At 32.6% G+C, this 15,425-nt stretch overlaps 1 protein-coding gene across 2 annotated transcripts; it reads right to left on the bottom strand.

Moving 5' to 3' along the window:
* Positions 1-381: 381 nt before the first annotated feature.
* On the bottom strand, positions 382-11,335 carry LOC111891180 (probable LRR receptor-like serine/threonine-protein kinase RFK1). 2 transcript variants are annotated; one of them, XM_023887256.3, is made up of 24 exons: positions 10,985-11,335; positions 10,244-10,424; positions 9,822-9,893; positions 9,667-9,735; positions 9,213-9,284; positions 8,932-9,003; positions 8,774-8,845; positions 7,882-7,953; positions 7,715-7,786; positions 7,377-7,448; positions 7,137-7,208; positions 6,566-6,634; positions 6,271-6,336; positions 6,064-6,126; positions 5,922-5,963; positions 5,135-5,178; positions 4,354-4,739; positions 3,647-3,839; positions 3,339-3,485; positions 3,095-3,213; positions 2,532-2,742; positions 1,892-2,129; positions 1,662-1,812; positions 382-932 (listed from the first exon to the last, which is right to left on the bottom strand). In XM_023887256.3, the coding sequence occupies exons 1-24, from the start codon at positions 11,076-11,078 to the stop codon at positions 549-551; spliced, it is 3,033 nt and encodes a 1,010-aa protein (XP_023743024.1). In that variant the 5' UTR covers positions 11,079-11,335; the 3' UTR covers positions 382-548. The 2 variants fall into 2 exon arrangements, with proteins under 2 accessions (XP_023743024.1, XP_023743025.1); XM_023887257.2 differs by lacking the exon at positions 10,985-11,335 and having other exon boundaries at positions 10,252-10,391.
* Between the last annotated feature and the right edge of the window lie 4,090 nt (positions 11,336-15,425).

Here is a 15,425-nt window from a genome sequence, read left to right on the forward strand (position 1 = left end):
GCTACACCTAAATCTCGATCTCCGGTGATGCTACAACCAAATCGTTGTCGATGGTGGTGTCTCCGGTAAACATATCATTGGTTTCTGATGGTCATGTTATAGGAGAAGATGGGGTTGGTGAATGTTTGATTAAATGAGAGAGAGAGAGAGAGAGGACTTATTCTTTTGTTTTTTTAACTTAATAAAGTATTAAAAGAAATATAAAAATACAAAAAAGAAATAAAAAGGACAAAATTGTCCTTTCAACCTTTTTAGGACCAAAACCCTAGAAAATTTTTGATTTTGGATCTTCCATACAAGTTTGAAACTTTTTGGACCCTATCAACATGTTTTTACAAACCACAAGGACAAATTTTGCAGTTTTGTCTTAAAACAAATAAGTGGCCAAATAACTTTCAAAAAGACTAAAACCATGACATAATGTTATCAATACACTATTGACACCTACAAGGCTCATAATTAATATTCGTAACTTACAGAATATAGCAACTTTACCTTTACATGTTGCTACAAATCAAAAAAACACGATCACAAGATGAAATTAACTTTTAGAATGATCTTGTGTCAACAGACACCACTTCAAAACGATCATTTGAAGATGTACTCAAAAAACGTGTATCACTCTTAACAGTAGCCGAATATTGAGTGTTGACGCTACTTCCTGTGTGTCCTCCAGCCTGATTTCCATCCCTCATCGTTTGGAATCTCAAATCTTCAAAATAGCGACCTACTTCCGGGGCTATTTCTGGGATACATGTTATACCTTCAAGCATGCTCACTACCTCAGACATTGTTGGCCTTATTGATGGAGATCCACTTGTGCACAATAACGCCACTTTCACCACGTTTTCTGCTTCTTCTTTGTTGATTTTAAATTCCAACCTCTCATCAAATAGTTCTTCGTACTTTTTACTAGATTGCAAACGATAAGCCTGCAATATCAATAATCTTCATATAATTTTTATTTGTTTTTAGGAGGCTTGTTTTGGAAGGTGGATTATGATTCTAAAAGAGTTCATACCCCACCACTGTTGTCAAACAGAAATGGTTTAAAGCATTGCAACTCTGAATTGATAGGAATTGTTTACTTTCAACACAAGTTAATGATCATGCTAAATGTTCCATGAAAATGTTACATATGCTTTTAGACACTCATCAAAAAGAAAAAAAACAAAGGAATCATGTGGACTTAAACCAATCCAATAATTCTGCTTATAATGATAATGGCCAAAATGGGTAATATTGACTAGAGGGCTAAATGCAAGAAATAGCAGTATACCTTCATTTATATGTTTATTACAACACTCTACTTTCCTTTTTTTTTCTTATTAAGACGTACTTTGAAAATCTATCCAATTATAGCATATTATACATTTATACTTTCAGTCTTTTTCTTATTAGGAATTGTACTTGGAAAAATCAACTCAATTATAACCGTAAAAAGTGTTTTGTATATTTTTTATGACATTGCCTATAACTGTACAACTATTTATAGTATAATGTTGTAATAGGAATAGATAAAAGTAGGATGCTATTTCTTGCATTTATGAAAATTTTCCAAAAAGGAAAAGTAGTAAGTTTCATTTAAGATCCCGAAAACCAAAATTATTGTGATTTTCCAAAACCAAAAAGTGAAGATAGGTAGGGATATGGAGTAGTACCCATTCTAGAAGACAAACACTATCGTTGTTTGGTATGTATTTGTTGTTGTTCTTTCCACTCACAATTTCCAAAGCCACAACTCCAAAGCTGTATACATCCGCCTTGTCACTCAAGTGACCCCAAAGTGCGTATTCTGGTGCCATGTATCCTCTGCAATTTTTTTTTTCAAGATTCAAGAACCATGTTTTGTTTTGCATTTAAGCCATCTTTAAGGAAGAGAAAGAATTACATTGTTCCAGCTACTCGTGTGCTGACATGAGTATGCTCATCCTCATCTAGCCTAGCCAATCCAAAGTCTGATATTTTTGGATTAAGATCTTTATCAAGAAGGACATTAGTAGCTTTGATGTCCCTATGCACAATTTTTAGCCTTGATTCTTCATGAAGAAAAGCTAAACCTCTAGCAATTCCAACACAAATCTTAAACCTTGTTGCCCAATCCAACATTAAACTACTTTTACTCGAACCTGCATATATGTAACATATATCTTGAGTTAATAGCAAATAAACCAATCAAAATTGGGAGCAAGAATAAGTGATGCTACCATTGTTTACACAAATACCTGCAAAAGTTTGGGTTACCTAAAAGATGCATCTAACACCCGTGAAAAATAGGCACATCCATGTGTATCCTTGGATGCAGACTTTTTTTATTAATTAAGTTCAAATAATATGATTAAACCCATTAAGTATTTTATGCATTAAGTCCATTAAGTCAAAAAGAAACAACTGGCTAAAACCATAAGATGATAAAAGAACGTTTTGCTTTTCTGTATTTAGTCATTATATGAAAATGAAAACCAGGTAATGGGAAAACTGTATATTCTAAACAGACAATATGATTATTCTAAGATATATAAAAGACTCACCAAATAGAGCATTTGCAAGGCTATTGTTTTCCAGATACTCGTATACTAGCAACAGTTGATCTTCTTCAACACAGCATCCATAAAGCTTCACAAGATTTGGGTGTTGTAAGCATGATATCACACCAATTTCTGTTAAAAACTCACGATTTCCTTGCCTTGAACGAGAGGAAAGCTGTTTTACAGCAACTACAGTGCCATCACGTAACGTACCCTGCATCATAGAGTAATTTACAGTTTTAGTCCCTGTGTTATATCATTTTTTGGGAATCTTAAAAACTTTTTTCCCTCAGACTTCAAATCCGTTTTAAAAGTAGGTGTTATGTTATGTCCATATAAAATAACAATTTAGACCAAATTTCTAAAGATAGGAAGTAGGTGAGGGCAGAATGGTCATTTTACATGGACGCAAGAATCTTTTACAAATGGCGTCAAAGTCCGGTACAAGAAGGTTGAAAACAGTGAAATATGGATCGAAAATGTATAAAGATTCTTTTTTGGACAAAAACTGTAATCTACAATGATATATAACACCACAAATCCAAGGTGTTTTGAAAGATTATTGCCTTGAAAACAGGTCCGAATCCCCCTTCTCCAATTTTGTGTGAAGCATTGAAGTTGTTTGTAGCAGTGTTTAGTTGTTTATAAGAAAACGATACTGTTTTCAACTCCACCCCTTCAAAATCTGCTCAAGAGAGTATGCAATGGATCATTTACATAAACAAAGATAGCATTTTTATATTACAGTTATTGTTACACAGGACATTCCAATTCTATCCCATATAAAGAACAAAGTAAATCAATTCATACCTTTATTATTCCTTTTTCTTTCTTTTGGAGACCTTTTCCACCACAAAACAGCCAAGATTATCAACACAAGACACAGCCCCGCAATTGCAAAACCAACATATTTAATTTTGTCTGTCTTCTTCCCAGGAATTGAACAAATTTTAGAATCTGCACACAAAAAAGTTCACTAATAAACATGAAAGTAATAAACCACACAAGAATATCAACAGTGCAAAAGTTTATTATAAAGAAACTGGTTTCCAAAATGCTTCATTAAACATGATTGACCTATTTAAACCACATTAATTAAGCAGATAGGATTTACTCACATGGGTTAACAGAGATAGCTGATACAAGGGGCCCATAACGCCCTCTTTTGGGAAAACGTGTTGTCCCTTTACCAGCCCAATAAAATCGTATCTCTAAGATGTTATTTGTCACACTTGCATTGAAAGGTAGAACAAGTGGCATTCTTATTCCAACCATATCTTCTATATTAAAGTCCTTCTTCACAAGTTGTCCCTGAATCACATACAAATTCAGCTACCAATTCTATATATATAAATAACCAAGTGTGACATGCATGTCAATTAATTGGTTAAATGCGAGAAAAAGCAACGTGATTTTATTGACTTGTTTATCACAACATCCTACTTTCATTTCTTCCTATTATAAATTGTATTCGAAAAATCTATCCAATTATAGCAATTTTATCCCAATACAAAGCAAATTTCGGTGCTATAATTGGATGTATATTTCAAAGTATAATTTCCTAATAAGAAAAAAAATTGGAAGTACAATGCTATACCCAGGTAGAGTTTTCAAAATACAATGCTTCAATAAGAAAAATAATGAAAGTAGAAGACAAAATTGTAAAAATGTGAATAAGGACCAACTTTCCAAAGGTTTGGACCTTATCCACATAAAATGACAAGCCACAGGGACCATTTTTGCATTTTTGTCAAAGTAGAATGATATAAGCAAGCCATAAATAATGAAAGTACAATGCTATTTCTTGCATTTATCCGATTATCACCTGAATATAGATATCGAATACCCGTCTGCCAAGGCTTCTATATGTACTATCATTCGTATACTGTATTTCCGCAAAGTGAAGATCAACAATATAATCCCCATTTTCCAAACAATAGCTGATATAAGTAAGTGAGAGTGGTGAAAGTCGAGCTGTTGTGTAAATGGAACCTAAATTTGTTGAATTTTGCAAAGATTCTACATAACGGTTTGTTTGAATATTGTCATCAAGAAAGTCTCCAGAGCTACTCAGTCCCCAATTATTACTGGTCCTGTGAAAACTTCCAGCTCCACCATCAAATGATGCATCTCCTTCAAAAACAACATCCACACCATTTTCTTTTACCCTTACATCATCTCCTCCACTATTAACGTGTAACGAACATCCATCTAACATAAATGAAATAATATCATTAAGGGTTAAATGTTAGAAATAGCAACCTACTTTCATCGACTTGTTTCTTGTAGTTGTAGTATACTACTTTCAAATCTTCCTATAATTGGGTAGATTTTTCAAAGTATATTGTCTTGATAAAAAAAAATCAAAAGTGTAATGCTATAAACGGATAGATTTTAAAAGTAAAATCCTTTCATAAGAAAAAGGTGAAAGTAGCATATTGTAATAGAAAGAAATGGAATTAGAATGCTATAATACATATATAAATGAAAGTACGCTTCCTTTTATTGCATTCAACCCTATCATTAATATCAATATAGAGATAAACATGAATTGTACATAAAAAAGAAAGAGTTGAAAGATTTAGGCTCAAATAGAAAGTGCTTACATCTAGGACATGTGGCATCCCTTATGCATGGCAGTATATCCTGTCTATTAATGAGGTAAATGTAAGAGAGATAAACATAAAAACATGACTTTTCAAATAATATTCTCACGATGCACATAATCAGAAATAGATTAGACTTGCTTTAGAATTATAGTTTCATATATCTATCGACTTACGTCTACACAAACTACAAGTGGATATTTTTATATTTTCTAGTGGGTTTTATATATTTATTTTGTTAAAATGCAAGAAATAGCAACAAACTATCATTGATTTGATTATTATAGCATCCTACTTTCATTACTTCCTATTATAACATTGTAATTTGAAAGATCTACCCAATTATAGCAATGACATTCAAATCCAAATCAAATCTCAGTGCTATAATTGGATAAATAATTAGAAGTATAATATTAGCCCTAAAAAAAACCTTAAAGCACTTTGATTGATTTGTTTACGATAGCACCCTACTTTCATGTCTCCCTATTACAAAACTGTAATTTGAAAATGCTACCCAAATACCCAATTATAGCAAACTTCATATGAATATAAAGCAAGTTCGCTTCTACAATTAGATAGAATTTTCAATGTATAGGTCTTAATAAAATGATAACTGAAAGTATATTACTATAACTGGGTGGATTTTTCAAAGTAAAATGCTTTAATAAGAAAAAAAAATGAAAGTAAATCGTTGTAATAGAAAGAAATGAAAGTTAGATGCTATAATACACGAATAAAGAAAGTTAGTTGCTATTTCTTACATTTAACACAATACAGATAGACTTACAATGTGTTCCCCGAACTCTTAAACAAATTGATGTATAGATTCCTGAAACCAACACAAAGATGGATCAACATTACAAACTTGAGAAATGCAAAAAATGGTATACAAAAGGAAAAATATAAAACTAATTGAGAAGCATTCTCACATGTTTGGTTGGCATGTTGGTCGATCTGGCCCTTGCCATGTGAAATTGTTGTAGGACAGGTCACTAATCAATGTGAAAATAAAACACTTCATGAGCTAATTTGGTGAGGTATTCATATATATAATCATATATGTGTATATCAATATCCTTTTTCCTCTTATGAGCCATATGCATGAGAATGATATAACATCTATGAAAAAGACATACATGGTGGCTCCTTCGATCAAGAGTGTGTTGGGTATGGCTCCACTTAGCATGTTGCCTGTCAAAAACCTATTCACACCGCATCCATCACATGGTTATCAATCATGAAACAGACCAAATGTTAAAAACATACAAAATACTAACAGAGCAACCACAAGAACACATATCACATTATGGGAATAACTGAATAACCCTTTTGCAGATACATATGGATACATGCATGTATGTACATGTATAGTTGTATACATAAGAGGACAAAGTTCAAAACATTCTCAAATATTGACTTGGTTATACTTACACATAACGTAAGCTCCTACCAACAATGTCATTCGATATTTCCCCTACTAACTTGTTAAAGCTTACATCCCTGTTAAGTTCACAACAAAAAAGGATACAAATGAATATATATTGACTTCAAAAATTAGAAGCAAAATGGACAAAATTATAGTACATGCCATCTCATTTTCAAATGGGCAAAATGCAAGAAATAGCAATGTACTTTCATTTAGTTGTTTATTTTTTTCAACTTCCATTTTTTTTTATAAATATAAATCAGCCACTTATAGCAGAGTACTTCCAACTTTTTTCTTATTAAGAAATTATACTTTGAAAAATTTACCAAATTACAGCAATGGCAAATGCTTTGTATTAGGACGACATTGCAATGATATAATAACCAAATTTATGAAAGTACTTTTGCTATTATTGCTTTTAACTCTTTTTGAAAAAAGAGAGAATAATAAAGCTACCCAATTACACATTATATTCCAACAAAATGTTAGTAATACACAGTCTAGACACACACCTCATAATCTGAGTACTATACAAATGGATAGAATCATCACATGTGAATGTGATGTGCTGCTTACAATAATTGAAGATCTCTTCTTTGCCAAATATAAGCAGGTATCTCTCCAGAAATGTTGCAGCCCCTCAACACACTGAACTACAAGAAAAAACAAAGTGTAAATCAAATAGTAATAACAGTAAGTGTTGCATATGTTGTAATTATAAGTTGTCTAATATGAGCTGAGTACCTCACAATATCAATGAATAAAAAAATTTACTAGATAAAATTATGGCAATTATACACCAGAAGCATTACATACACTGTTAGTAAACCGATAGCATTATCTAAAGGAGGGAATCTCTGAGTTGGTCCACTTATTTCAGATATCCTCCTGCAAAAAAAAAATGTCATAGTCACGTTGCATAACACCAAAAAAAAAATAAAAGAAACAGATCATATCCAGAATGGTTAAATACAAGAGATAGTAACGCACTTTCATTTATTTGTTTTTTATAGAATCATACTTTCAAAAACAAAGCAATTTTCAATGCTATGATTGGGTAGATTTTCAAAGTACAAATGTCATAAATAGAAATCACTAGAATGTTATTCAAAAGCAAATAACAGCAGTATTTAGTATTTAGTATTTACACTTACACATCACTTAAATTATGAAGAAGGGATATGTTTGAAGGAATTGGTCCCTGAAGCCCAGTCCCAATCATTTCTCTTTGAAACAAATATACAGAAAAGGTTAATGGAAATAATATTAAATATTTAAATCTCAATATGCATTATGAATTATCAATGGAAATTGATCTTACAATTTACTGAGTTGCCTCCAATTCTGTATGAAATTAGGTATCGACCCACTGAAGTTGTTGTCACTTATCCTACTGTAATATAAGAAATATTTTCTCAGTTAAAATGAAACCTTTGAAATTATTGTGAAAACAAAACTAACCATACCTTTCCAAAAACAAAGTGTTGTAAATTTTACATGAAACAGACGACTTCTCATCTTTAAATTGATGTAAATTTTATAATTTGATACAAAAGTTGCATATATAAAAGGGCTAAATGAAAGAAATAGCAAAATACCTTCGATTATTTGTGTATTAGCATCCTAATTTCATCTCTTTCTACTACAACATTGTACTTCTAGTTTTTTTTTTCATATTAACGAATTATACTTTGAAAAATCTACCATTTATACCATTGTACTTCCAAATTTTCTTATTCGGACATTACACTTTGAAAATTTTCAACCCAATTATAGCAGTGAAAATTGCTTTGTATTTAGAGGACATTATGTCACTTTGGGATTTCTTGAATTTAAGCCTACAGACAATAGTGTTAGAATGCAAGAAAAAGTAATGTTATTGATTTGTATATCACAGCATCCTACTTTCATTTCTTTCTATCACAGCAATGCACTTTGAAATATATTCCTAATTATAGCAATGCCATCTAAATACAAAGCAAATTTCCTTGTTATAATAAGAAAAAAGTTGAGTGTATGATGCTATAAGTTGATAGACTTTCAAGTTATAATGCATTAGTAAGAAAAAAAATAATTGAAAGCACAATCCTTGAATACACAAAGAAATGAAAATATGTTGCTATTTCTTGCTTTTAGCCCTTGAAAATATACTCGTTTGATTGGTAAAAAGATCAATAGATTTGATTTTGAATACACAGGATAAAAGTTTTTACAAATCTGTTAAACTTCTCAATTCAGCAAAGGAAGCTGGCAACATCCCTGTCAACCGGTTTGAAGACAAGATCCTGAAATTATTATCATAAAAAAAAACATATTAAACAAATAGTAGATTAGTTGAAGAACAAAGAAAATGGGAGGAAATCAGTCTTACAATGCTTGTAAATTAATCAATTTCCCAAGATCAGAAGGAATAGTCCCAGAAAAGTTGTTTGCTTCAAGGTTCCTTTTTAAAAATTAAAATCAGTAGTTACAATATAAGTATACATAGCAATACTAAGCAAATGTTTTCCATAAGGTCAAAATGCAAGGAAATGGAAACACACTGTCATTTATTGGTATATTATAATGTAATGATCTATGGAACTTGAATGTAGAATGAGAAAAGAAGAAACACCAAAAAAGAAATTTAATTAATAAATAAATAAGACGTACAAATATGTCAAAGTTGTAATATTCCCAAGTTCCCCTGGTATTTCCCCGGATAAGCGGTTTCCAAGAAGAGATCTGCATCAGAAACTGCGGTCAAAAGCTATGAAAAGATAAAACTTAGGCAGTGACTCTCAATCTCTCATTTATGAAAAAGACTTAAATGCCCTCCTCGTCCTTATCATTAAAAATAGCCCTAGAAAGCTTCTCTTATCATTGAGAACAAGTCCATCTCTCAGCTTTTTCCACTTTTTTTGGTGGGACTCAAAATTGAAACTTTTGTCTTATTGCATCAGTAATCAGTAGTCACAGTCACAGTCACAGTCACAGTAACAGTCATAGACACAGTCACAGTCACAGTCCAATGCACGCCACATACAAAACAAATGGTTATGTTATGTCATGTCATGTGTAGCAAATGAGGCCAAAAAAAAAAATAATAAATTATGTAAAGTTTCACATTGATTGCAACCGTGTTGAGCCCAATTCAGATGGAATCTTGCCACCAAGGTAATTGTAAGCAAAGTCACTACAAAGAAAGCAAGATATTTTAGTTTCACTACATGTCAAATCATATGGAAATAGTCATACCACTTCATCTAAAAAATCACTTACATAGTTTGAAGATAAGGAAGCTTTACAAGTTCACGTGGAAGAACACCATTAAGACTATAAAACTTATGTACGCTGCATTAAATAGAATATCCAAAGCATCTTTGAGAACCAAAACTAGAAGAGACGGTTGTGGTAGATATATTATTATTAGATTATTACTAACAGTAAAAAAGGAAATAATTCTCTTTTAACTTACAGTTAAATGCAATGAAATAATTTTTCAAGATACAATGTTGTAATAAGAAGAAATGAAAGTAGGATACTATATTGAAGTATTAAACAAATAAATAAAAGTAGGTTACTATTTCTTGCATTTAACCCTATTCTAAAACTATGGTAGAACATTGTTTGTGTTTCAAGCTAAAAAAAATACGCTATTATAATATAATTGAAATGAAGAAAAAATAAGACAAGAACATTACAAGCTTACAACATGACAATCAGTGGAGTTATCATTGTTGCAGTCAATGTCACATTGGACCTTCGCATCGGCTTCAGGGTGGGGTTTTGGCATTTCAGAGATCACTTCAAGTTGACATGAGTTGCCATTCAACCTCCAATTTGTTGCACCCATTAAAGTCATAATTTCTTCAAGAGCTTCCACTGAAGGAGAATAAATAATTTGTAAAAAAGGTCATTCCAAGATGGCTAAAATGCATGAATTAACAATTTATTTGTGAATTATAACATTCTATTTTTGTTTAATTTTGTTAAGGGGTTGTAATTTTAAATGTTTTTCTTTTTCGGTTACTTTGAGAATCTAGCTAACCATATCATTGTGCTCTTAATATTTTCTTATTTAGGACATTATATTTTGAAAATTCTACCTAAAACTAAAACTAACTGTTATGATAATTTATCAACAACCCACTACCAACAGCTTACTAAGAGCCTCAAAATTCATGCTCAAAAGTCACAACTCATGTGGGACCGGAAAAATTACATGGATCAAACTCGATAGGATTTTAGGTCAAAATCAATGATGAATCCACTCATTTTTTGGGGTAGTCAGCATGGGAATTGAAACACATTTGATGATTTAGACTAGTTATATAAAATCACTAGCAAAAATACACATACGGATCATCATTATCGTAACAATCATTTCATTTCAGTGCCGATTGAATAAAGTTATAAGAAAATTCTTCCAAAATCTGATCTACCTTCGTCCTGTGGAACCACGGAGTCTGCGAGTCTAATGAACAGAGTGAATTTCAGTGCTAGAAGAAACATGAACTCTGTTTTCCTCGTCGCCATCTTCTCTTTCGTGTGATGCGTAAGTGTATCCAACTCTAATTCATTGAAAATACGAAGACAAAGGAGTCAACAAAGAGTGCAAGTGTGCCTGATTTAGGCCTACAAGTTTGAATAACAATAGCATTCGTTTTGAGTTTGGCACGGGTCTTCTACAAGTGGCTGTTATTCAAAGTTTTGGTGGGTATTCCACGATTAGACTAATACTGCTGCTAGACGACAGTGTAAAAGCCATTGTGTTACTGTCTGTTGTTCCTTGGGATGGATCGTCGGCGTAAACCATAACATGCCAAAAATGGTTAGATAAACCAAAGCTCGTCAAAGAAAAAAGGTATCTTTTAAACTATAAATTAGATTTGGTCTTAAACAATCCTTGGTAGATTTTTTTCGTCAACTTTTATTCATTAAATATGTTTTTTTTGCTGTTTTTATTATGGTTTTCGTCAATTTTTAAACATTAAATATTTTTTTTTGTTACTTTTAAACTATACGAAGACAAATGGTCTTTCTTGTTTGCAAAAAAATATACGTTTTGTTTTTTTCTTTTGTGTTACATGTTGGGCATCCCTAACATTTGATTTTTTTCCACGTTTGGTCCCTCCGTTAATATACTGTTAGCCATCCCCGTTAAAAGAGTCCACATGCTTGGCATGCTAGTGGCAATTTTGTCTTTTTAATTCATGGCGCCTAATATCAACTGGAGAAGCTCGATTATTTTTTTTTTCACGTTAAAAACATCAAAGAACGACGATCACTCTCGGAAAAACCCTAAAATCTAAGTATTTTCTACTCCGATAAACTCTTTTGAAGAAGGCGAGGATGGTTAAATGGCAAATTAGAGCGGATATGGATGAAATTGACCTTAATGCAGCATATGGTAACCAATTTATCTTGTTCGTTACATCCATTTTAATTAGTAATGTAAGAGAAGAAAACTTAGATTTTGTTTCTCCACAGGTGCATATCTGGCAGTGTTCTCCATCAAGTTGCACTATAGTGGGAGTTCACGAAGTTTCCTGGTAGAAAATACATCAAGGGAAAAGTCAAATATATATATATATATATATATATATATATATATATATATATATATTGATTTGCTGGATATGGATACATTTTGTGTTCACAACATTAATGAAATAATGGAGTCGCTTGATTGTGTTGAGGAGGGTAAGTTGTTATATTATCACTTCAAAAAACCATTTTCAAATTTGGACATTGGTTTGTATGCCTTAGCCAGTGACCGTGATATTCATCATTTGAGTACATTCATAGGTAATCATAAGTTGATTGATGTTTATACTAAGCATGGTAAAATTATGTTACACACGCACTTTGTGTCCCCCAACCCAAATAAAAATAGGATACAATAAATTATTAAGACCCCTTATCTTGTAAAAGGCTTTTGTTAGAATGGACGGACTAAAAAACAGGGGATCGTGGTGAAGGGAGTAATAAACAATTTAAAACAAGGGATGATAGTGAAGGGGGTAATGATCTACTTCAAAAAGGTGATTGTAGTGAAACAAGTAATGATCAGGTCCAAACACCAACTGTTGCAAGTAATGAAGTAGATAAAACACCCCATTATGATCAAGTCTAAACAAGGGTTTTTATTGAAGGATAAAATGATCAATTTCAAACACCACCTGTTATAGTTGGTGGAGTTCAAACACCCCATTTTATAGTTACGGATTACTTGAATATGGAAAACTTTATTGATGGAGTACCAACACCCCCTAAAGTTTAATTTTATGAACCTCTTTTGATTTTGATAATAATGGACATGATGTGGAAGAGAGCATTCAAAGTGAAAATAGTGGATGGTGTAAGGTCATACTGTATCACCCTGCTTCGAACCATTTCGTAATTCGAGCTCATGACCTGAAGATCAGCTATCGTAAGGCTTCGGGTCTTAGAGGAAAAAGATATTTAGACCCTTTGGATGTGGGTAATGTAGATTAGGTGATCTGAGAGCTCGATTGGTGCTTTGGAGTCGAGGGTATAACCGTAAAGTGATAGTTCGAGCCTTTTATGAATTTTGGATTTAAGTTCAGAAAGTTTTAAGGCAAAGGAGAGTTGATAGGATTGTAGAGCTTCTCATTACCTTTCCGTGGATATAAAGTGTTGGATCTATATTCTCAAAAATCATTATGGAATGATATTGCTAATAATATATGATCATATAGGGTTGTACCTTTATCAAGTTGGCACATTTTGTATATTTATTATTAATGTGATTATTAGTAAATAATATCGATTTTTGTATTTTAATTAGGAAATAATTATTGTTTTATGAAAATAATAAGTATAAGAGAGTATAACTAGTTATTATTTCATATGGTATGAATTAATAAGTCATGCACAATATTTTGGACTAGTTGGATTCTTTTGTCTTTTACCTAAAGACAAAGTTTATATATTAAAAACTTTGAGTTTATAAAAAAAATAAAGAATTATCCTATTTTCAAGAGGTATGGCCAAAAATATTAAAATATGGGGGTTGCTTTTCAACCTCCATGTTTTGTCTCCCATGTCTCTAAAAGCTACCATTACGTTAGATTATTTAAATGGTTAGGCCTTATCTTTAATGGACTATATAAGAGATGCATGAGGCTTGCATTTTAGTTAAGTGAAACACTCTCTTCTTCCTCCTTTTTCTTCTCCAAAACCATGAGTATGAAGACCATTCTTCTTATGAAGTTTAGTGCTTTACTTTAGTGGTTTAGAAGATCTCTTGAGTTGTATCCTTTAGTGCTTATTTGAGCTAAGCACTTAAAGGCTTAAGAGACTCAAGAATACAAGAAAGAACTAGCATTCCAAGTGCCTTAATCTTGATGGTGGATATTTGTAGAGAAGATCATACTCTTTGATCTTTACATATTCATCAACACCCTAAAACCAAGTGGGTTCAGAGGTTTCAAAGGTTATCTCTAAACCATCCTATGGTTGTTTTTATTTGATTCTAACCTCTATAAATGGATCCATGATGGTTTGGTTTTGTTATGACTAAGAATAAAATTGTTATTGGCCCTTTTATCCCTTCAATAAAAGAGTTGCGATGTCTTATTGGGTTAAGAACTTAGGGTTTTGGACATTAAGCACTTTATAGCCATGTAAAGTCATAAAGTTTCCAACTTTATGACTTAGGACATCACTTTGGGCTTGGATCTGATTTTTAGGCATAATTGCTTAATGGAATAAGCTCTTAATGGAGTTTTGGGATGGGGTTGCATACATTGGGCGTACATGATGGTACGTTGCACGTACGCGGTCAGCTCCTAGCTTTTGGTCAACATCAGAGTATGTTGGGCATACTCTCTTGGTATGCAGGGCGTACTTTGCTGGGAAGAAATATTGACTTTTGTACCTTCACTGTTGACTTTGACTTTGACTAGGGTTGACCAATTTTGATCTAAGCGCATTTTGGGTGATTTGATTTATAGTATGAGATTTGGGTTCCTGTTAATTGTATAGGTGATCGGTAGAGACAACTTTTAGATCAATGATCGGTACAGCTATTCTTTCAGATTGTGAGGTGAGTCTCTTAACTATACTTATGGGTCGAAGGCAACAATGTTGGCCCAGGATTATGTTTGAAGGATAATGGTTGTCTTTGTGACACTTGCTGATATGCCCCATGTTCTTGTTATCTTTGTGACTCATGTTTCTATACTTGTATGATTTATGTATTGAGCTATATAGGCTCGGGGTCATTACGGACTCGGGGTTTATATGGACCTGGGGGTTGATACGAACCCAACACAGCTACAAGCGGTTATATAGAGTCATTATGGACTCATAATTGATACGGACCTAAGGGTTGATGATGGATTTTGAGCATAACAACATTCCTATGAGTTCATGCAACCCTAATTGCTCTGTATCTAAGTTTTTCTCTAATTATACATGCAAATAGAAGTTCCAAAGCAATAACATAATACTAGCATACAAAATTCGAGATCTATATGAAACCTAGGGTTTGATTGTTACCTCTCTTGTTATCTCGTAATAACAAGTAGTCCAATGGTTCTCTTGACTCTGGAAAGCTTGAGTGCCTCATGTGTTGCACCTCTAATGGAATCACAAACACCAAGAGCAAGCGGTGAGTGAGGGAGGGGCAGAAATCGGTTAGGGTTTCTCCTTTTGATCAGTAGCCAATTTCAAGAGGTCTAAGGGTCATTATATACTTGTGGCTGCTAGGGTTTCCAGGTAAAACCCTAATTCCTTACTTAGGCTCCAAGCAATCCATAAACCACCTTATATAAGGCCTTGGACGATTTCTATAAGGCCTCCTATATATAAGGCCTTACCTCGATCCCCTGATTTACCTGAAACAATAAACTGAAA

Source organism: Lactuca sativa, chromosome 1, assembly GCF_002870075.4.
Source record: "Lactuca sativa cultivar Salinas chromosome 1, Lsat_Salinas_v11, whole genome shotgun sequence".
In the NCBI taxonomy this organism is placed as follows: Eukaryota; Viridiplantae; Streptophyta; class Magnoliopsida; order Asterales; family Asteraceae; genus Lactuca; species Lactuca sativa.